At 45.4% G+C, this 24,229-nt stretch overlaps 1 protein-coding gene across 18 annotated transcripts in view; it reads left to right on the forward strand.

Annotated features, from left to right (window-relative positions):
* Positions 1–24,229, forward strand: part of LOC110506284 (kinesin-like protein KIFC3) — a 72,491-nt gene that overhangs the window by 35,764 nt on the left and 12,498 nt on the right. For 6 of the 18 annotated variants that reach the window (XM_021585742.3, XM_090221763.1, XM_021585739.3 and 3 more), the window contains exons 2-11: positions 12,012–12,132; positions 13,614–13,765; positions 18,495–18,660; positions 18,953–19,122; positions 19,782–19,925; positions 20,116–20,397; positions 20,676–20,849; positions 22,400–22,547; positions 22,800–23,042; positions 23,240–23,415. In XM_021585742.3, coding sequence (XP_021441417.3) covers positions 12,051–12,132; positions 13,614–13,765; positions 18,495–18,660; positions 18,953–19,122; positions 19,782–19,925; positions 20,116–20,397; positions 20,676–20,849; positions 22,400–22,547; positions 22,800–23,042; positions 23,240–23,415 — 1,737 coding nt within the window. In that variant the 5' untranslated portion in view covers positions 12,012–12,050. Of the gene's footprint in view, positions 1–6,370; positions 6,682–12,011; positions 12,133–12,233; positions 12,757–13,613; positions 13,766–18,494; positions 18,661–18,952; positions 19,123–19,781; positions 19,926–20,115; positions 20,398–20,675; positions 20,850–21,198; positions 21,286–22,399; positions 22,548–22,799; positions 23,043–23,239; positions 23,416–24,229 lie in introns of those variants that run through there. The other 12 variants (XM_090221759.1, XM_090221755.1, XM_090221756.1 and 9 more) reach the window with 8 other exon arrangements.

Raw genomic sequence — 24,229 nt, forward strand, 5'->3', positions numbered from 1 at the left:
TGAAAGATGTTGTGCTGATTTAAAGAAGCAATTACACTGGCCTTCTTTAGACTATTTGAGTATCTGGAGCATCAGCATTTGTGGGTTCGATTACAGGCTCAAAATTGCCAGAAACAAAGAACTTTCTTCTGAAACTCGTCGGCCTATTCTTGTTCTGAGAAATGAAGGCTATTCCATGAGAGAAATTTGCCAAGGAACTGAAGATCTCGTACAACACTTTGTACTACTCCCTTCACAGAACAGCTCTAACCAGAATTGAATTAGGAGTGGGAGGCCCTGTTGCACAACTGAGCAAGAGGACAAGTACTTTAGAGTGTCTAGTTTGAGAAACAGACTCCTCACAAGTCCTCAACTGGCAGCTCCATTAAATAGTACCCGCAAAACACCAGTCTCAACATCAACAGTGAAGAGGTGACTCCGTGATGCTGGCCTTCTAGGCAGAGTTGCGAAGAAAAAGCCATATCTCAGACTGGCCAATTCAAAGAAAATATTAAGATGGGCAAAAGAACAGACACTGGACATAGAAAGATTGGAAGAAAGTGTTATGCACAGATATATTTAAGTTTGTGAGATGCAGAAAAAATGAAAAGATGCTGGAGGAGTGCTTGATGCTGTCTGTCAAGCATGGTGGAGGCAATGTGATGGTCTGGGGGTGCTTTGGTGGTGGTAAACTGGGAGACTTGTACAGGCTAAAAGGCATCTTGAACAAGGAAGGATATCACCCCATTTTGCAACGCCATGCCATACCCTGTGCTTAATTGGAGCCAAATTTCCTCCTACAACAGGACAATGACCCAAAGCACAGCTCCAAACTATGCAATAACTATTTAAGGAAGAAGCAGTCAGCTGGTATTCTGTCTATAATGGAGTGGCCAGCAGTCACCGGATCTCAACCCTATTCAGATATTGTGGGAGCAGCTTCACCGTATGGTACGTAAGAAGTGCCCATCAAGCCAATCCAACTTGTGGGAGGTGCTTCAGGAAGCATGGGGTGAAAAATTTCAACAAATTGACAACTAGAATGCCAAACGTCTGCAAGGCTGTAGTTGCTGCAAATGGAGGATTCTTTGACGAAAGCAGTTTTGAAGGACACAATTATTTTTTTTAATTCAAAATCATTATTTATAATCTTGTCAACGTCTTGACTATATTTCCTATTCATTTTGCAACTAATTTCTTGTATGTTTTCATGGAAAACAAGGACATTTCTAAGTGACCCCAAACTTTTGAACGGTAGTGTGTGTGTGTGTGTGTGTGTGTGTGTATACACTGCTCAAAAAAATAAAGGGAACACTTCAACAACACAATGTAACTCCAAGTCAATCATACTTCTGTGAAATCAAACTGTCCACTTAGGAAGCAACACTGATTGACAATAAATTTCACATGCTGTTGTGCAAATGGAATAGACAGCAGGTGGAAATTATAGGCTATTAGCAAGACACCCCCAATAAAAGTGTGGTTCTGCAGGTGGTGACCACAGACCACTTCTCAGTTCCTATGCTTCCTGGCTGAAGTTTTGGTCACTTTTGAATGCTGGCGGTGCTTTCACTCTAGTGGTAGCATGAGACGGAGTCTACAACCCACACAACTGGCTCAGGTAGTGCAGCTCATCCAGGATGGCACATCAATGCGAGCTGTGGCAAGAAGGTTTGCTGTGTCTGTCAGCGTAGTGTCCAGGGCATGGAGGCGCTACCAGGAGACAGGCCAGTACATCAGGAGACGTGGAGGAGGCCGTAGGAGGGCAACAACCCGGCAGCAGGACCGCTACCTCCGCCTTTGTGCAAGGAGGAGCAGGAGGAGCACTGCCAGAGCCCTGCAAAATGACCTCCAGCAGGCCACAAATGGGCATGTGTCTGCTCAAACGGTAGAAACAGACTCCATGTGGGTGGTATGAGGGCCCGACGTCCACAGGTGGGGGTTGTGCTTACAGCCCAACACCGTGCAGGACGTTTGGCATTTGCCAGAGAACACCAAGATTGGCAAATTCGCCACTGGCGCCCTGTGCTCTTCACAGATGAAAGCAGGTTCACACTGAACACATGTGACATACAGTGCCTTGCGAAAGTATTCGGCCCCCTTGAACTTTGCGACCTTTTGCCACATTTCAGGCTTCAAACATAAATATATAAAACTGTATTTTTTTGTGAAGAATCAACAACAAGTGGGACACAATCATGAAGTGGAATTACATTTATTGGATATTTCAAACTTTTTTAACAAATCAAAAACTGAAAAATTGGGCGTGCAAAATTATTCAGCCCCCTTAAGTTAATACTTTGTAGCGCCACCTTTTGCTGCGATTACAGCTGTAAGTCGCTTGGGGTATGTCTCTATCAGTTTTGCACATCGAGAGACTGAAATTTTTTCCCATTCCTCCTTGCAAAACAGCTCGAGCTCAGTGAGGTTGGATGGAGAGCATTTGTGAACAGCAGTTTTCAGTTCTTTCCACAGATTCTCGATTGGATTCAGGTCTGGACTTTGACTTGGCCATTCTAACACCTGGATATGTTTATTTTTGAACCATTCCATTGTAGATTTTGCTTTATGTTTTGGATCATTGTCTTGTTGGACGACAAATCTCCGTCCCAGTCTCAGGTCTTTTGCAGACTCCATCAGGTTTTCTTCCAGAATGGTCCTGTATTTGGCTCCATCCATCTTCCCATCAATTTTAACCATCTTCCCTGTCCCTGCTGAAGAAAAGCAGGCCCAAACCATGATGCTGCCACCACCATGTTTGACAGTGGGGATGGTGTGTTCAAGGTAATGAGCTGTGTTGCTTTTACGCCAAACATAACATTTTGCATTGTTGCCAAAAAGTTCAATTTTGGTTTCATCTGACCAGAGCACCTTCTTCCACATGTTTGGTGTGTCTCCCAGGTGGCTTGTGGCAAACTTTAAACTACACTTTTTATGGATATCTTTAAGAAATGGCTTTCTTCTTGCCACTCTTCCATAAAGGTCAGATTTGTGCAATATACGACTGATTGTTGTCCTATGGACAGAGTCTCCCACCTCAGCTGTAGATCTCTGCAGTTCATCCAGAGTGATCATGGGCCTCTTGGCTGCATCTCTGATCAGTCTTCTCCTTGTATGAGCTGAAAGTTTAGAGGGACGGCCAGGTCTTGGTAGATTTGCAGTGGTCTGATACTCCTTCCATTTCAATAGTATCGCTTGCACAGTGCTCCTTGGGATGTTTAAAGCTTGGGAAATCTTTTTGTATCCAAATCCGGCTTTAAACTTCTTCACAACAGTATCTCAGACCTGCCTGGTGTGTTCCTTGTTCTTCATGATGCTCTCTTCGCTTTTAACGGACCTCTGAGACTATCACAGTGCAGGTGCATTTATACGGAGACTTGATTACACACAGGTGGATTGTATTTATCATCATTAGTCATTTAGGTCAACATTGGATCATTCAGAGATCCTCACTGAACTTCTGGAGAGAGTTTGCTGCACTGAAAGTAAAGGGGCTGAATAATTTTGCACGCCCAATTTTTCAGTTTTTGATTTGTTAAAAAAGTTTGAAATATCCAATATTGTTACATGTTGTTACACTTCATGATTGTGTCCCACTTGTTGTTGATTCTTCACAAAAAAATACAGTTTTATATTTTTATGTTTGAAGCCTGAAATGTGGCAAAAGGTCGCAAAGTTCAAGGGGTCCGAATACTTTCGCAAGGTATTGTATTTGACAGAGTCTGGAGACGCCGTGGAGAATGTTCTGCTGCCTGCACCATCCTCCAGCATGACCGGTTTGGCGGTGGGTCAGTCATGGTGTGGGGTGGTATTTATTTGGGGGGCCGCACAGCCCTCCATGTGCTTGTCAGAGGTAGCCTGACTGCCATTAGGTACCGAGATGAGATCCTCAGACCCCTTGTGAGACCACATGCTGGTGCGGTTGGCCCTGGGTTCCTCCTAATGCAAGACAATGCTAGACCTCATGTGGCTGGAGTGTGTCAGCAGTTCCTGCAAGAGGAAGGCATTGATTCTATGGACTGGCCCGCCCGTTCCCCAGACCTGAATCCAATTGAGCACATCTGGGACATCATCACCAAGGATCTCTCTGTACTTTGCTCCGTTCATCTTTCCCTCGATCCTGACTAGTCTCCAAGTCCCTGCCGCTGGAAAAACATCCATACAGCATGATGCTTCCACCACCATGCTTCACTGTCGGGATGGTGCCAGGTTTCCTCCTGTCATGTGCCTTTTACTGAGCAATGTCTTCCATCTGGCCACTCTACCATAAAGGCCTGATTGGTGGACTGTTGCAGCGATGGTTGTCCTTCTGGAAGTTTCTTTCATCTCCACAGAGGAACTCTGGAGCTCTGTCGGTGACCATCGAGTTCTTGGTCACCTCCCTGACCAAGGCCCTTCTTCCCCGATTACTCAGTTTGGCCGGGGGACCGTCTCTAGGAAGAGTCTTGGTGGTTCCAAACTTGGAGGCCATTGTGTTCTTGGGGACCTTCAATGCCGCAGAATGTTTTTTGGTACCCTTCCCCAGATCTGTGCCTCGACACAATCATGTCTCGGAGCTCTGTGGCCAATTCCTTTGACCTCATGGCTTGGTTTTTGCTCTGACATGCACTGTCAACTGTGGGACCTTTATATAGACAGGCTTGTGCCTTTCCAAATCGTGTCCAATCAATTGAATTATACCCCAGGTGAACTCTAATCAAGTTGTAGAAACATCTCAAGGATGATCAATGGAAACCAGATGCACCTGAGCTCAATTCCGAGTCACATAGCAAAGGGTCTGACTACTCATTTGTATTTTTTTCTTTGTGCTAGTTAGAGGATTGTGTAGAGCTTTTATTGCTTGATAGTTTATCAATTTGAACTGTTTGTTTTGTATAGGCAGTAGTGGATTGCAGGTTAGCTGGTAGAGCTGCGAGTCTTAACTCTAGCTTGGCTAGTGAGATTCACATACTGTGGAGAGGAAGAGAGTAGGGAGGGATCCTCGGAGGATACACTCAAATGGAAGGAGAGCGATAAGAGGGCCAAAAATACTTGAGGGATATACAAACAATACGAGGGAGAGAGGCGGGGGGGTGGGTTCTCATTATATCCTCTCTGCTTTATGCTAAGCCCTCCCTCTGTGCTGTCATTAAATATTAGAATGAGTGAGTAAGGCTAAACGCTAGCATAGAGTGGGGGGGGGGGGCATGCAACAGTAGCTCCTCACAGTATATCACAGCTAGCCAGCCCCTCCTGTCCTCCCCCTGTTCCTCAACATTGATATCAACAACTGCACTAGGGCCATGTTGTTTTTGCAGTATTCCTGGTGCATGGAGTAGACAGCTGATACTATAGAAGGCAGAGTGCCGACAGGAGTGTGTAACCATATCCTACACACCATGCCTTGTGCTCAACGAACCATGGGGAGCGTGGTCACTGTGGTAACCTAGAAACCTGACAAGCGTCAGGCGTGCGTGTATGTTTCTGTGAGGACAATACCTTGGAAGCAGTAAATATCTAGATTCGCTGAATGACTTTACTCTTTTTATTTCCAACCCCTATGGGGCTGGCAGTGAGCCGCATGAACGAAAAAGGCACCCACAACTCTATACTGTATCACAAGCTCAGTGTAAAAGTTGCCTTTAGCCACAGATCTACACAATGATATCACATTACCTTGCCTCTACAGACTCATTTTCTACAACCTAGGAAAAGCCACAGGGGGTGTCTGAGCTCACTGGAGCTTTGTAGTAATGAGATTGCTTTTCATTTTGCCGGCACTACCGTCTAAGCAAAGTGTCGGATGTTATAGTCTGTGCTGTGAATACAGAGAGTAGAAAGAGTGGAAATTAGGTGAGGGAAGGAAGCAAAGATCAAATGGCCACCCATCACCCATCCTGCAGTCATAGGGGGAGAAGGGGTGGACAAGGGGAGGCAAGTGAGGACAAAATCCCTAAAGTGACCACCCCAGTCTTCCCAATGATGGTGTTCTTGCTCCAAGGTCAGTTTTGGATTTCCCCCCTAATGCTAAAAGCTAGGATTTGAAGATCGATCCATGGTGATAGATCTGATCCTAGATCTGTGGTTAGGGACAACTTGATCCTTCTCCTCAGAGGAAGATGTGTTATAAAGGAGGCCATCTGTCGTGGGGTTTAAAGGATTATGGGTAAATGAGTGTAGGAGGTAGAGGTTGCCTCTTACCACTGGTCCAGGGTAAGGTATTATTTAATCAGCCTAATGGTTTAGGTTAGGTTGGGGTGTTAAATAACCTGATCTTAGATCAGTGGCTAATAGCAACGTCCATTCTGCGTTTCCTGTGTCTTCGTGGGTGGGGCCTAACCCTGTCCATACCGCTGGTAAACAGCTACTGCCTGTCGCTACGGATACCGATGTCTTTCTGTGGATACCGTGCGTGTGTGTGTGTGCTGTCAGATGGTAGAGTGAGGATGTTATGATGGCCACCAGGCCTGTGGAGGGGTCTGCATGTGTGTTTACGTTGTATTTAATTTGTAGTTATTTGGAATACATAGGCGTGTAAGAGTGGTCACATGGTATTGTGTGTCTGTCTTTAGGAGGGTGACTGCCACAAGGGCCAGGGGCTAAGGGGCAGGCAGGATGATTGGCTGGATGGGATCTCTGATCAACAAACACTGGCACGACCGAGATCGAGACAAAGAACACTACTACAAACAGGACCACATTCCCTTCGGAATCGCACAAAGGGTATGGTTTCATTCAGGGACACAGGGTTGGTTCTCAGGTTTTGTGAAGACTGAAGGTAAATTCTGATATACACATACTATGGGAGGGTAGATGGAGGCCCAGAGTATGGTCCAGTTCATTTGGTGCATCTCCGTAGTCTGACCTGAAGACACATGACTGGTGACAGCAACTCCGTGGATTAGGCATTTTCTTTTCGCTGTCCAGTTTCATCACATCAGTCTACATGAAGGAAATAACATGAGGAAAGGAAAGGAAGACCCATTAGACTTGAGATCCATCCATGGGCTCTGGATTCCAGATAGACCCTGTTTGGACCAAGGACAGAACTTAGTATAGTCCTGTGGCTATTTTAACACTTTTTAAAAGAACTCTGAGGGCCTTTTGTACGGTAAACCTCTGTTCTGGATATTCTGCTGTGGTAAACAGTACATTGATGAACACACACACTTGCTGAAAAATGTGTGTACAATAGAACACAAGGAACGGTGTGTACAGTACTTTGGGGAACTTCCCGCTGTGCGAGATTAGACTAGCTAATACAGCGGTCCTGGACTGGACCTGCTGACCCACCACCTCTCTGACAGAACAGTCAACTCTGGGTTATGGTCAATACAACCACACACACACGGGCTGAACCAGACTGACCACATGATCCATGACAATGACTCTTCAGTGGTCACAGATTCACCCAATCATGGGACTCACCAAACACATGCAGGTGTGAGTTTGACGTTTCTGCAAGGTTCTTTGTGCAGGCATTGCTATATTTGCACACTGGGTGCATTCACATGTATTGTATCCCCCTCTAATGTGTAGCTTGAATGGAGTTGAATAGTGTCGAGTAATGCATTGATGTGGCTTGTGTGTGTGTGGTGGGAGTGTTACGTATACTGTAGTTGAATAGTGTTTTATTACTGTGTTTGTGTGGTGGTGTAGTACAACAAGGAGTATAAGAGACAGTTTAGTATTGGGTAACGTGTTTAACTGCTCAGTGTAGGCTATTCTGGGTGTGGGGTAATGTAGCTCCTGTCTTGAGTCTCACTCTTTCGCTGATTTGCTTTAAGGTCGGACCAGTCTGTGTGGGGCTGTGAGCTGTAAACTGGTCATCACTGTCGGTATAATCTTATTGGTCAGTATTGACCAGGTTGAGGTCAGTCCTGTATAATCTGATTGGATTGAACCTCGTGCCCCAGCTCAGACCAGGGATCAGGACAAGGGAGAGTCTGGAAGGCAGTGGGTTGGCGGAATAGGAAGATGTTCTGGTCCATTTGGGACTGGGGTGGTGATGGAGCCACCAGAATGGCCTGACAAAGGTTAAATAAAAATAAAGACAGGCATTTCGTTAAGGCCAATGTCCCGATGTCATTGCCACATGCAGTAGATACTTGAATGTGCTACCTAACCTCCAACTGTCCAGTGCCCAGTTTCTCGATATCGATGGAACTTAGGTTTACGAGTGTTTTAAAAAAATAAAAAAATTAAAAAAAATTAAGATTCATCTTTCCTACAACTGCCGAAGATGTAACACCACACAGAGAGAACAGTCGCTAATTGCGTCGTTGGAACGGTCGCTAACTACTCGCGCACGTCTGCATGGCCAGGCGCTAAAATAGAAATTAGTTCTATTTGTGACCCTCAATGCGCTGGAAGTCCGGCCTCTCCCATCTCCTCATTGGTTTTTAGGAGCATATAAACGCGTGGGTGATTGAAAGATTAACTGAGGTCCGCACTCCTGTCAGTTGTAGTAACGCACTGTAAAGTTGGTTGCCAACTGTCATGTGAAGTAAAAAGAAGTCTGAAGGAAGGAGGAGAGATGATGAGAAATGAATTCTGTTTCCCTTTTTATCTGTGGATTAATTGTCGGAGTAGTGGACCTTGTGCATTTCAGGTAAAATAACAACCCAATGTTTATATCCCAGGACAAATTAGTTAGCAACAGTAAGCTAGCTAGCTAAATTGACATAAATGTTTAATGCTTCTTGACCTGTCCCCAAATGAATATTATTGGTTCAGAGTTTGTTTTGATATTTCAACTTGCGAGACCGGATCGCTTCTGATGTGGGTGAACAAAATCAACGTGTGTTCAATGGCACATGCGGATGCGCGCTCGGTTCCGGTTTTGTCAGCATGTTACCTGTTCTACAAGTGGCCTGATTCAGGCAGGCGTTAGATTACGAGCGGCCTGAAGTGCAACGTTAATAATGATGGTTTTGGGAAGGTTCTAACTATGAACTTAGCCAACCAGGGCCCAGTTTCCCAAAAGCGTCTTAAGGCTAAATTTCGTTACAACCTTCAAAGGAGAATCGTTAAATCTCCGAGCTATTTCCCAAAACCATTGTTTTTAAAGTTGATTTACCGACTAAAGCTAAGTGCGTTGTTGGATGCATTTTAGCCCTTCTGTGTCACTTTGGGATGCTGGCCCATGTGACGCCAATGCTTCCCACAGTTGTGTCAAGTTGGCTGGATGTCCTTTGGGTGGTGGATCATTCTTGATACACACCGAAAACTGTTGAGCGTGAAATACCTAGCAGCGTTAGCAGTTCTTGACACACTCAAACCGGTGTGCCTTGCACCTACTACCATACCCCATTTAAATCCATCTACAACTTGCCCGTTTACCCTCTGTATGGCACACATACATAATCCATGTCAAAATTCTTCTTTAACCCGTATCCTCCCTTTCATCTACACTGATTTTGAAGTGGATTTAACAAGTGGCATAAGGAATCATAGCTTTCACCTCGATTCACCTGGTCAGTCGATGTCATTGAAGGAGCACACCTGCTCCTAATGTTTTGTACACTCAGTGTATTTCATGATATGTAACGTGTGCTCAATGATGTGCAAAATCTGAGATTTGGTGCATTAGGCTAGAATAAATCCCCTCAGTATTTGCAGCCAAATACAATGCCTTCAGAAAGTATTCATACCTCTTGACCTATTCCGCATTTTGTGTTCTCACCCGTCATCCACACATAATGACAAAATGAAAACGTGTTTTTAGACATTTTTGCTGATTTATTGAAAATTAAATGCAAAAACCTAATTTACATACAGTACCAGTCAAAAGTTTGGACACCTACTCATTCAAGGGTTTTTCTTTATTTTTACTGTTTTCTACATTGTAGAATAATAGTGAAGACATTAAAAGTATGAAATAACACATGGAATCATGTAGTAACCAAAAAAGTGTAAAACAAATCAAAATATATTTTAGATTCTTGAAAGTAGCCTCCCATTGCCTTTGACAGCTTTGCACACTCTTGGCATTCTCTCAACCAGCTTCATGAGGTATTCAACTGGAATGCATTTAAATTAACAGGTGTGCCTTGTTAAAAGTTAATTTGTGGAATTTCTTTCCTTCATAATGAGTTTGAGCCAATCTGTTGTGGTCATCCCTACTGCCTCTGATCTGGTGGACTCACTAAACACAAAAGCTTTGTTTGTAAATTGTTTGAGTGTTGTGTGTCCCTTGGTTTAGTGTCCTTTAGTTTATTAATTCGACCATTTAAAAAAAACAAGCACACACAACTTAAAAGCCATACATGCACATGAATAAAATCATCGAGCCACTGTCCCTGGCTATCCGTAAATAAATACAAATATAAAAAAATTGGTGCGGTCTGGTTTGCTTAATATAAGGAGTTTGAAATGACTCATACTTTTGATACTTAAGGGTATTTAAAACTGAATACTTTTACTCAAGTTAGTATTTTACTGGGTGACTTACTTTTTTAGTAGTCATTTTCTACTAAGGGATCTTTACTTTTACTCAAGTATGACAATGTGGGTACTTTTTCCACCTCTGAATGTTGTTGACCCATCTCCAGTTTTCTCCTATCACAGCCATTAAACGCTGTAACTGTTGTAAAGTCACCATTGGCCTCATGGTGAAATCCCTGAGTGGTTTCCTTCCTCTCCGGCAACAGAATTGGGAAGGACGCCTGTATTTTTGTAGTGACTGGGTGAATTGATACACCATCGAAAGTGTAATTTAATAACTTTACCATGCTCAAAGAGAGATTCAATGAGTGTGGCTACATGCACACAATAATTTGATTATTGTGAATAGTCAGATTTATATAATAGTTAGATTAAAACGTTTACATGGTTTCCAAGAAGAACGATTTCCCTAATAATCCTTTTTACACATTGTATGTGTGGGTTACAGAGATTAGGTAGTTATTAAAAATGATTGTACACACTAAAATTCCTAAAAACATTATTCCCATTAGACATTATGAGGTATTGTGTCTAGGCCAGTGTCAAAACAATCTCAATTTAATCGATTTCCACAAAATGTGGAAAAAGTCCAGGGGTGTGAATACTTTCTGAAGGGCACTGTAGGTGATCATATCTCTCTAGGAGCTGATCTGTTAGTATTGTGGAATAATTCCCAATGTTAAGGTAACATTGGAATGGAGAAAGCTCATCCGAGAACAGTGCTGCATTTTTAGTATCGACACTCTTTGAAAGTTCTCCCTACGTGGTGTTTTGGGAAATGCATAGGAGTTATTTGGCCATTATAGGAACGATGCATCGTTATAACACTCGTAAGCTTAAGTTCCGTCGCTATCGGGAAACCGGGCCCAGATCAGTGTCCGTGTATCCAGTGTGGCTGTATTAAACAGGGAACTGGTTACCACTAGGAACCAAGCTGAACCTATCGGAAGCAAACCGAATGAAAACAGGGCGGGACCTACCTGAAATTGGCCAATAGTTGCAAAACGTTTTCCGTTTGGAGTAAATGGTGTCCGAAAAATGAATACAACCCAGTATCGGCTGTGAATGTGACGGTCAGTCATGCAGGAATGTTGTCCATCTCTTTCTAATTTCTCCTGTGTTTCATCATGAACTCTGAAGGCTGTTCCCACCACCCACTGTGTATACAGATTAATGATCACACATGAGCGCGCTTTCTCCTCTCCTATCGCTCTCATACCGTGCTGTCAGTCTTTTTCTCTCTTTCAGTGACATTTCTCTCTTTCAGTTACTTTCAATGAGCTTTATTGGCATGACAAGTCGTTACCTTATATTGCCAAAGCAAGAACCTTTTTAAAGCAATAATAGCAATGAAATTTGAACACAGGGAATGTTAACCGCAAGCAATAGCTCATGTCTTTTCTCTCTCTCTGTGTATATAATATGATGTAGCTCAGTTGATAGAGCATGGCGCTTCCAACTCCAGGGGTTGTGGGTTCGATTCCCACGGTGGCTCAGTATGTAAGTCGCTCTGTATAAGAGTGTCTGCTAAATTACAAAAAAATGTAAATGTACAGTATGTCTTTCTCTCTTTGTTTCTCTCTATCTTGCTATCTCTCTGTCTCTAGCCGGTCCAGAGACCCAGTGCTTTGCTCAGCCCTGTGGTCATGTTCGGAACAAGAAAGACCTGGGACCTTGGCCACGCCCCCTGTCTGCAGGAGCTCTGGAAGAAAGACATCTCATTGGATGGTGAGTGGATTCTGTAGGCCCACCCCATTGGGCAGCAAGGGAGTCCCTCAGTGACAGGATTGGGACTAAACCATTGTGACCACATTTTTGGGATGTCAGGGAGGGTGGGAGGGGAGCGTGGGAGGGAATGGGAGAGGTGTGTGTGTGTGTGCTGCCTGTCTGACAGGACTCTTACTAAGAGTATAGGAGTGTGACACATTCCCATGAGCTGTGCCTCTCAGTGACACTGGGAGAGACGGGAGATACTGGAAAAGAGGAGAGGAAGAGAAGGCATTCCTATATCTGACTGGAGAGGGGAAAGGAAGAGTGTATGCCAGCTGTCTGAGAAAGCGGCGAGGAGTGAGTGTGTGCCAGGCTTCTCTCTTTCTCTACCTCTCTCAGCTGAAGGAGTGCGTCTCTATCGGGTACAGAGCTTAAAGCTGATCCCCCCCCCCACCCCAGCCACAGTCCAGGGGCCAGGAGTGCAAACACTGGACCTATTGTGTGTGTGTGTACGGTGTGTGTGTGTGTGTGTGTCCATCTGTCTGTGGGTGTGCACTTCTCTGTGCCAGTGCTCTTGCAGGACTGCTCAAGGTGACGACAGAGCAGCACAACTGTGATTTGTGCTTAGTGCAGAAAAGAGAGGTGAGGTGACTGTCTGAGAAAGAAAGGGACAGTGTGTAATGCTATTTGAGAGCGGAAGGTAGAGGAGGAGAGGATGGTTGTGTTTACGCGTCGGTCGTATAGTACTTCACAGTGTGTCTCCTAATGGTGTGCGAGTTTGTGTGTATGTATTGTACATTTGTCTGTGCGTGTGTGACTCCGCTGTGTGGGACTTCATCTGCCGGGTCATCAGTTACCGAAGGCTTGCTGTTTTTTTTTGTTTTGTTCTCCCAGCGTTAGAGAGCTGCGAGTCGACCCGTGTGTCTCTGTATTAAACTGATTTGCGCAGTGTGTACACATACAGTCTGTACACATAATGTATTTGTAGACTGTGTGGGGGATACTTTAAGCACTACTTCCCTGAATAAGTGTGTTTGTCTTGGTGCGTGTTTTCCTTAGTCTGTGATCCATTGTATGCATAAGGTTCAGTTAAATTGCTATTACGCGTGTATTAGAAAATACATGTTTGTTTGAGCATGTGTGTTAATACAGGTTAATATTGTAGGGTTGATTGTGTAGAATGGACCTAGTGCAGTAGCACAGTGCACTGATTGTCCTCAGGTTGATAAGACCCTGGGTCCCCAAACAAATACACGAAGACACGCGCGCACACACACAGGTAAACAGGCCTGTATGGAGTTGTATATATCACCTACTTAGGCCTGGGTTATCACACTGCTTATCTAGCTGTGCTCGTTTCTGTGGTACTGTCTGTGCGAACCTTGGAAGGTTGGGGAGTGAAAATAGGGGAGAGAGGTGTGTGTGTGTGTGTGTGTGTGTAACTGTGAGTGTATGTTTGTGTTTCCCTAACTTTGTTTGTCCCTCCTGTGTGTCCGTAGCAAGCTCAGTGGACTTCTTGATGAGTGATGGTGAGGAGGACTGCTCCTTCCTGTCTCTACCCACAGCCGCTTTCCCACAACGTACCGCTCTGACCACTACTGACCAATTAGAAACCAGCCAGCACAATCACAACCAACAGCTACTCATACAGGTGAGATGACCGTGCATGCACACACACACACACAACTAATACTCAACTAACTAGGTCAATGTGGCTAGCGTATCGTTCATATTGGTGGGTGTTTTCCCAACATGGCACTTGTTTGTCCTGGTTTCACTGGCTAAACTGGTGGGGGGGTTTCAGGTCAGTAAGAGCCTTGGGGAGTGGGACACAGTGGATTTATCGATCCGGTTTTAATGAGCTTCTAACACACACACACCAATACATCTCTTAGGTTGGAGTCATTAAAACTCTTTTTTCAACCACTCCACAAATTTCTTGTTAACAAACTATAGTTTTGACAAATCGGTTAGGACATCTACGTTGTGCATGACAATTGTTTACAGACAGATTATTTCACTTATAATTCACTTTATCACAATTCCAGTGGGTCAGAAGTTTACATACACTAAGTTGACTGTGCCTTTAAACAGCTTGGAAAATTCCCGAAAATTATATCATGGCTTTAGAAGCTTCTGATAGGCTAATTGACATCATTTGAGTCAATTGGAGGTGCACCAGTCCCTCCTGCAACAAAGCACCCAACATGATGCTGCCACCCCCGTGCTTCACGGTGGGGATGGTGTTCTTCGGCTTGCAAGCCTCCCCCTTTTTCCTCCAAACATAACAATGGTCCTTATGGCCAAACAGTTATATTTTTGTTTCATCAGACCAGAGGACATATCTCCAAAACTACGATTTTTGTCCCCATGTGCAGTTGAAAACTGTAGTCTTTACTTTTTTTATGGCGGTTTTGGAGCAGTGGCTTCTTCCTTGCTGAGATGCCTTTCAGGTTATGTCGATATAGGACTCGTTTTACTGTGGATATAGATACTTTTGTACCTGTTTCCTCCAGCATCTTCACAAGGGCCTTTGCTGTTGATCTGGATTGATTTGCACTTTTTGCACCAAAGTGCGTTCATCTCTAGGAGACAACGCGTCTTCTTCCTGAGCGGTATGACGGCTCCGTGGTCCCATGGTGTTTATACTAGCGTACTATTGTTTGTACAGATGAACATGGCACCTTCAGCAATTTGGAAATTGCACCCAAGGATGAACCAGACGTGTGGAGGTCTACAATTTTGTGGAGGTCTTGGCTGATTTCTTTTGATTTTCCCATGATGTAAAGCAAAGAGGCACTGAGTTTGAAGGTAAGCATTGAAATGCATCCAAGGGTACACCTCCAATTGATTCAAATGATGTCAATTAGCCTCAAAGGATGTCAATTAGCCTATCAGAATCTTCTAAAGCCATGACATAATTTTCTGGAATTTTCCAAGCTGTTTAAAAGGCACAGTCAACTCAGTGCATGTAAACTTCTGACCCAAAGGAATTGTGATATTAGAAGTGAAATAATCTGTCTGTAAACAATTGCTGGAAAATGTACTTGTCATGGACAAAGCAGATGTGCTTAACCGACTTGACAAAACTAGTTGGTTAAGGAGACATTTGTGGAGTGGTTGAAAAACGTGTTTTAACAACTCCAACCTAAGTGTATGTAAACTTCCGACTTCAACTGTGCATACATACATACATACATACATACATACATACATACATACATACATACATACATACATACATACATACATACAGCATAGCTGTCATTATCCTGTACACTCTGTGTACTCTGCGGAACATAAAATCCTGTGTGTCTGCATAGTATCCCTCCTGTGGTTTTATTTCATGTGTTCAGGATTGTGTTGCTCTGTCAGCATTTGGAATAACACAGGGTAGAGCACACACTGTTACAACAACATAGATCTTCGCTCAGGAGGGTGTAACGGACTCAACGTTGTATGTAGAAATGTCACAAATATAGCAGACCTAATTTTATCACATGACTAAGAGGCATGTCGTTCGTACATTTCCATCGGAACGTTCCACATTGTTGTGCCCCACTGAGCACAGCACAGAGGGTTATACTACAAAAGCAGGATCAATGAGTTAGCCAGCTATCTTGGATAAACATAAATAAGTACTGATTTTCTGGTTCATTAGGAAAGATAATTGGTTGTTAGGCATGTCTGATTGACCCATCTTTCTACAAACGAAAAAGTTATTTCAGAATGTTTAGGCAAGTTAGCTGGCTAAGTCATTGATCTGCGTTGTAGTATACCCCTAAGGTGTGGGTATTCTACACTGTTCTGTCCAGTGCCTCGTGACAAGCATCCTAATCTGCCCCTGTGACTTGGATTTAGACTTGCGTTGACAGCACCCAGTGCTTTCATAAAACTCACAATCAGCACTTCATAAGATGACATTGGCGCCTCATAGCGACAGGTCTAATAGATTAAAGATGACATTGGCGCCTCATAGCGACAGGTCTAATAGATTAAAGATGACATTGGCGCCTCATAGCGACAGGTCTAATAGATTAAAGATGACATTGGCGCCTCATAGCGACAGGTCTAATAGATTAAAGATGACATTGGCGCCTCATAGCGACAGGTCTAATAGATTAAAGATGACAGTCCGTGCCTTTTTGACGCGTGGCTTTTAGGGAGACACGTGCGAACTTACACGCGTACACAAAAAGCAGTCTCTCTCTTCAACAAATCGTTGCATTTCCTCCATATTCCTCTTTCATTCATTGTTGTGCTGTTTCTCCTTTATCTCAACCGGCCATTTCTCTTTTGTCTTCCTCCAGCCCACTACACCTTTCATTGCTGTACATTCTCTCATTCCTCTCTCCTCCCCACATCCCGCTTTCCTTCACAGAAGGTGACCTGGTCCTGTTCCTGGACATCTGCCTATGTAATGTCCTCATTCGGTCTCTCTGCAGTCTCCAGCTGTGTGTCTCTCTCTGTCTCTCTCTGTCTCTCTCTGTCTCTCTCTGTCTCTCTCTGTCTCTCTCTGTCTCTCGCTGTCTCTCGCTGTCTCTCTCTGTCTCTCTCTGTCTCTCTCTGTCTGTCTCTCTGTAATTAGTATTTTAGTTTCTTTAGTCTGATTTGTATGGCTGTAGGTGGTTTCAGTTGGTAGAGTAAGCAGTTTCATCTCTGCATCTGAGTCTAGTTATGAATACCAGTGGTTTTCAAACCTTTTCTCAGGGACCACATGCAGTTCAATGTATTTGATCCATTCCAGAACTAGTACACAACTAATCATCAAACCCTTATTTAGATGATTTTCACTCGCCGGCCAGGTTATTAGGTACACCCATCTCGTAAGGGGTCGGACCCAACTTTGCTTCCAGAACAGCCTGAATTCTTCAGGGCATTGATTCTACAAGGTGTCAGAAATGTTCTACAGGGATTGCGTCACACAGCTCCTGCAGATTGGACAGCGGTACAGCCCATTCCATCTCATCCCGAAGATGCTCTATTGGGTTTGGTCAGCAACAATGTTCAGATGTGCTGTGTGGTTCAATCGTTGCACAATTGGTATCAAGGCACCTAACGTGTGCCAGGAAAGCATTCCCCACACCAGTACACCACCGACACCAGGCAGGGTGGGGTCAATAGACTCATGCTGCTTACGCCAAATCCTGACTCTGCCATCAGCAGGACACAACAGGAACTGGGATCCTTGGACAAGGAGCTGTTTTTCCACTCCTCAATTGTCCAGTGTTGGTGATGGCGTGCCCACTGGAGCCATTTCTTGTTTTTAGCTGATAGTAGTGGAACCTGGTGTGGTCGTCTGCTGCAATAGCCCATCCGTGACAAGTTGTGTGTTTCCCGAGATGCCTGTTCTGCACACCACTGCTGTACTGCACAGTTATTTGTCTGTTTGAGGCCCGCCTGTTGGCTTGCCCGATTCTTGCCATTCTCCTCTGACCCCTAAAATCAACAAGCTGTTTTCACCCACAGAACTGCCGCTGAATGGATGTTTTTCGGCGGCCGTTTCTGAGATACTAGATCTGGCGCGCCTGGGACCGACGATCATACCACGCTCCAAGTCGCTTCGGTCACTCGTTTTGCCCATTCTAACGTTCAATCGAACAGTAACTGAATGCCTCGATGCCTGTCTTCCTGCTTTATATAGCAAGTCACATCCGCCTGACTCACTGTCTGTAGGAACGATCCGTTTTCGTAAACTGGGTGGTGTACTTAATAAACTGTCAGGTGAGTGCAGATGAGCTAGTTTGGGGCTATAACAAAATTGTGAAATGTCTGGGGGTCCCAGAGGAGATGTTTGAAAACCACCATATAGGGAGGGGTATATCCATATGAATTCAATCGCTTTTTGACAGCACTCCTTTTGACTTGAACGAAACCTTCCACACACATTTGGCCGTTGTAGAAGTGCCCAAAGTGACTTTTTGGGCCTGAAGGCCAAAACATTCAAGAGATAAAGGGGTGCTCAAAGTTGACCCATTTTGCATACCCCAGCATACCATGAGACATCCATGTCTTCATCACTGGAAAATATCATCGGTTGAGATTTGTCATTTAAAATCTTGCAAACGAGGTTGTCAAACTTTCATCATTTCTGGAAGATAAATTTGTATTTAAAAAAATAACGTTCATTTTATTTCCTTTCAAGTCAATTATCTAAAAACGTGTAAATCAAAGGGGATGCTGTCAAAAAGTGATTGCATTCAAATCGATTTACCTATAGACTGACTGGATAGGTCGGTTTTGATCAAACCTGTGAACATGGATGTTGTTATTAACTGACCAATCCACCTTTACGCCTCCTCGTTCCCTTGGAATTGTCCCGTTAACGACCTGTCTGGCTTCTAACCTGTGACCTTTTCCGCATGCGTGCGTGTGTCTAGACACTGCAGGAGAAAGTGTGCGAGTTCCAGGCGCGTCTGCGACGCCAGGAAGCTTCCCGGTGTCTGCAGCTGCAGAGGCCGCTGCAGAGTCAACAACAGAGTCTTCAGGAGAAGACGAGCCTCATACACACGCTACAGGAGGAGCTGCACACAGCCCTGCCCAGCGGTGAGAGAGGAACGGGTAGCTGGTGGGGGGGGACTGACTGATACATCAATAATTACTGTGAAATGAATGACCCCGAATGGTCTCTTCGTGGTGTATCTGTCAGGACGGTGTTCCCAGTACTGACACAAACCAGCCTGTCAGCAAGAAGAGGTCTGTGTGTCACGGCTGTGACCGACTGTCAACGCGCATTATCCACTGCTGTGGGGCTGGATGGCGTGTGTGTGTCTTGTTTTTAAATTCTGTGGCTGCGTGTATGTAATGTGTAATCACTGTGTGTGTGTGTCTGTTGCAGGTGTTCGGGCAGTGCAGAGGCTGGCTGAGCCACAGGAGCAGCAGCAGCACAGCAACTGTCTCATTCAGGAAGGAGAGCAGCTCATCGCAGCGCTGCGCACACAGGTGGGGGAGCTGGAGGAGAAGCTGCCAGACCAGACCCAGGAGGTGGAGAGACTGCGCTCGGGGGTGGTGAGTAGAAGAGAGAGAGGGGAATGGAGGAAACTCGGGAGGAGAGAGACTGGTGAGGGAGGAGGGATGGAAAAAGAGAATGAGGGCAGAGCCCAGCTGGCCTACATTCTTGGGAAAGCCTGGGAAAGACGAGCTCAAGATAATTGACATATATTTTTCTTCCCGGTGTAAGATTGCACCGTGACACACTTCTGCTTCACAGGCATTCTAAGGTGTTGCATGTGAGTGTGTGGGGGAGGTCAGGGAGAGGGGGCAGGTACAATGGTATGTAGATGTGTATGTGTTCTTTTGTTTCACTGTCTCCTGTTGTTTGTCCGGGGGGCAGATATTGAACAATAGTCAGAGAAAAAGTGCTTGTGCATTGCCCTGTGTGTGTGAATGAGTGTTAATTCCTTCCTGTGTATATTGATATCCCTCCGTGTGGTGCCTTTGTGAGTGTGATACTGACATATGGGGCGGCAGGGTAGCCTAATTGTTAGAGCGGTGGACTTGTAACCCGAAAGGTTGCAAGTTCAAATCCCTGAGCTACAAATCTGTCGTTCTGCCCTTGAACAGGCAGTTAACCCACTGTTCCTAGGCAGTCATTGAAAATAAGAAATTGTTCATAACTGACTTGACTAGTTAAATAAAAAAATGTGCTTGTTCCTCCTGTCCTGTAGGGGGCGACCGACCTGGAGAAGCACCTGGAGCTGCTGGTGGTCGAGAACGAGCGGCTGAAGCAGGAGCTGAAGGCATGCAAGACCTCACTGCTCCAGGAGGCTCCTCCACCGGCCTGCACAGCCACTGACTGCCCCCACAGCCAGGTACGGATGGGCAAAATCAAGTGAGGGCAGAGGTTGTGAAAACCCATTATAGCTCTGTCTATAGCACTGTTTGTGTGTAGGGTACTGACGCCCTGTGTGGCAAGGTATCTCGTTGGCAGTACCAGGCCAGAGAGCGAGTAGAAGCAGTGTTATAAGTGTGTGTGGTGTATTATAACTGTATGTTATATAGGATGTGGAGGCCCTGCGTGAGGAGGTGTCTCTCTGGGAGAGCCAGACCAGACTGAGGCAGAGGAGGCTGGCTGAGTTGGAGCAGCAGGTCCTGGAGAAGGCCAGCCGGGTGGAGACGCTCAGCCGACAGCTGGAGGAGTCCAAGCTCCACGTGGGGGAGATGCAGAGGCAACTGGAGGAGTCCAAGTGTCAGCAGGGGGAGGTGGAGCAGCAGCTGAGCGTCCGGCTCAGAGACTGTGAGGAGGAGCTGGCCAGACAGGCTGCCCGGACCCATCAGGTCAAGGTGAGGAATCGCCAAAAACGGTCCCATTTCAAACACAACCCCTCGCTAGCTCCTATGTTACTTAATGGTCCCTCACAGATCTGAAATGATAGGATGGGTAAGCTATATGTTGGTAGCTTACCACCTATCCGATGTTTTTGAGTTATATGAGAGCATTTGCTGCTGAATTGTGTTCCCTGGTGATCTTACGATATCGATCTCTCTCTTCTGCTCCCCACCTTTCTTTCTCTCTCCTCCTACCTCATCTATCTCGCTCTCTCTATTCTCTCTCCGTCCAGTATGTGACTGAGATAGTGGAGGTGGAGTCGTCAGGGTCTCAGCAGGCGGTAACCGAGGCACAGGCCAAGAGCGCCGCCCTGCAGGAGCAGCTATCACTGCAGAGACAGCTGCTCCGAGAGCTGGAGACACAGCTGCATGAGTCCCAGAGGACCAGCACCCAGCTCCGAGCTCAGGTACACACATAAGGAGATGCACATGTACACAGACGCACACACACAACCATCTAACAACACGCACATACTACTCTCACACACGCATAACCCTCTGTGCCCCTTCCTAATCCCATTAGCTCCTTCACCAGTTGGTCTTTGATATTTCTCAAGTTCTCCTCGTTCCTCCCCCTGGTACAACCATTGATACAATCCAACTCACCCCCTTGTAGTAGATTGTGACGGTACGGTCCTTCATAAAAACGCCCCTCCCTCCCAGTAGAGGTGACTGGTTCAACCCTTGTCCCCTCCCCTCCTCTGTAGTGGCATGGGCCGTGTTAACCCCTCTCTCTTCGCTTACGTTTGGTTTCAGCTGCGTGCGGACCGCAGCCGTATCTGCGGCCTGCTCTCCAAGGCCGTCGGAAGGGGCAATGGCGAGATCATTTGCAGGTTGTCTAAGGTTGGCCCCCCTTGATAGGCCCCTCATAGTGCTTCCTGTTTTGTCACTACATCACTTCCTGTGTCTCAGGCACCCTGCTCCCCAAACTCTGCCCATCTGTGTGGTTTCAACCCCCACCAAAAACCTGTGCTGGAGTGACACACACAAACTTTACCCTAAATCTTTTCAAGGGTCCTCCACTCCTGTAATGGGGTGCAGTGTATGGTTGTTTTGGATTAGCTTTTAGCTGTAATGATAGTTGCATCACTGCCTGGTACGGCAACTGCTCGGCCTCCGACCGCAAGGCACTGCAGAGGGTAGTGCGTCCGGCCCAGTACATCACTGGGGCCAAGCTTCCCGCCATCCAGGACCTCTATACCAGGCGGTGTCAGAGGAAGGCCCTAAAAATTGTCAGACTGTTCCCTCTGTTACTGCACATCAAGCGGTACCAGAGATCCAAGTCTAGTTCCAAAAGGCTTCTTAACAGCTTCTACCCCAAAGCCATAAGACTCCTGAACAGCTGGTCAAAGGGCTATCCAGACCCCTCTTTTAAGCTGCTGCTACTCTGTTTATTATCTATGCATAGCCACTTTAACTCTACCTACATGTACATATTACCTCGACTAACCGATGCCTCCGCACATTGACTCTGTACCGGTACCCCTTGTATATAGCCTCGCTATTGTTATTTTGCTGCTGCTATTTAATTATTTGTTACTATTATTTTCAATTTTTTACTTAACACTTCTTTTTTCTTAACTTCTTAAAGCATTGTTGGTTAAGGGCTTGTAAGCATTTCCCTGAAATACCTGTTGTATTTGGCGCATGTGACAAATTTGATTTGATTAATGTGTCCTGTAGCTGAGAAGAAGCAAACCCATGGTTTTGCTGGGAGCTAACTTTTAATTAGTTATTAGTTATAGGCTTCAGATTTTAGCAAAGATGTTAAGGGGCATTTGAAGCCCTTAGTTCAAATGCCCTGGTAGCCATTAGATCTGAGTTCCCGTGCTGTTAGCTTTTATACTAGCTTTTAGCTACAGGTAGACCACCAAACACGCTCCAGTCCCCACCCAGACCAGTGTGGTGTGTTGGTACTGTCCCAAGATCTACTCTAACCTCTCTCTGTCACCTGTAGATCCTGGTGTACGAGGGGGAGATGGAGCGGGCCCAGGGCCAGTTGGAGGCTGAAATGCAGAACCTGGAGGAAGAGAAGAACAGGGTGATCGAAGAGGCCTTCATCAGGGCTGAAAGTGAGATGAAGGCCGTGCATGAGAACCTGGCAGGTGAGCCGTACGTTTAGGACTATGCATTTTTTTTTGTATTTGTGAGTATGCACATAGCAGTTCCGGACGGTATTCATTAGGGCACACCGTAGCGAAACATTCTCCATCAAAAAAAGTACACGTGTTCCTTACTGGACAACTTCAGGTTTTATTCGATTTTGTTGTCCTTCCTAATGAATATGACCCAGGAATGTGTGTGTGCTCTGTTTTATTCACTGTTGTAACAAAATGTGTGTCCCTCCCTGTCCCCAGGTGTGCGTATGAACCTTTTGACGCTTCAGCCAGCCCTGCGTACTCTCACCTGTGACTACAACTGTCTGAAGAGGCAGGTTCAGGACTTCCCCTTCATGCTGGAGAAGGCCATGACCGAGGCCAAGCAGGAGATCTGCCAGGTGATAGGCGAGGTGAGCAGTGCCAACCAAGAGCTGCTGAGGAAGTACAAGAGAGAGATGAACCTGAGGAAGAAATGCCACAACGAGCTGGTGCGCCTCAAAGGTACGACCCCTTGACCGTGCATTCTGAGAGGTGTGTGTGTGTGTGTGTGTGTGTGAGTGATATCAGTCGTTCGTACTAGCTAGTGTATATAGTTTGTACATACCAGATCCAATTCTGTTCAAAAGCAGTGGATCTTTGCATTTGTTGTCCCAAAACAACAGTATTGTAATTTGTCTCCTCTTGCCTTCACTTCCCAGGTAACATCAGGGTGTTCTGTCGGGTGCGGCCGGTGTGCCGGGGGGAGCATGATTCTGCCGAAAACATGGTCAGCTTTGACCCAGATGACGATGCCCTTCTCTACCTCTCCAACAAGGGCAAACTGATGACCTTTGAACTGGACAAGGTGTTCCACCCTCAGGCCACGCAGGAAGGGGTCAGTAGAACGTCATGACTTGGAGTACATCTCAATAGTCTCAAAGTGTCTTCCTTGCCTTCATCTTTGCCGATCAGAAAATGCACAACAGGTAAAGGCAACATATGATGTTTCAACTCAAACTATAACCGTCACATACGCCGAATACAAGTGTAGACCTTACCGTGAAGAAGCGTAAGAAAATATTGACCAAATAAACTGAAGTAAAAAAGAATAAAAAGTAACACAATAAAATAACAATAACGAGGCTATATACAGGGGGTACCGGTACCGAGTCAATCTGCGGAGGTACAGGTTAGTTGGTACGGCAAGTAGAGGCAGTGTACAAAACAATTGGGGGGGGGGCTCAATGTAAATAGTCCGGTGTCCATTTGATTAATCGTTCAGCAGTCAACGGGCTTTGGGGTAGAAGCTGTTAACCTCTCTGGTACCAGTGGGACGTTAGCATCCCACCTCGACAACAGCAAGTGAAATTGCAGGGCGCCAAATTCAAAACAGAAATCCCATAATTTCACCTGCCATATCAGTTCTGTTATACTCACAGACATTATTTTAACCTCTCTGATCTCCCCATCCCGGATCCGGGATCGTGAATACAGACTCAAGCTCATTACCATAACGCAACGTTAACTATTCATGAAAATCGCAAATAAAATTAAATAAATATGCCATCTCTCAAGCTTAGCCTTTTGTAAACAACACTGTCATCTCAGATTTTCAAAATATGCTTCTCAACCATAGGAAAACAATCATTTGTGTAAAAGTGGCTAGCTAGCGTAGCATTTAGCGTTCGCATTAGCGTTAGCATCCAGCA

This window comes from Oncorhynchus mykiss, chromosome 26 (genome assembly GCF_057628025.1).
Source record: "Oncorhynchus mykiss isolate SJ-2025 chromosome 26, ASM5762802v1, whole genome shotgun sequence".
In the NCBI taxonomy this organism is placed as follows: Eukaryota; Metazoa; Chordata; class Actinopteri; order Salmoniformes; family Salmonidae; genus Oncorhynchus; species Oncorhynchus mykiss.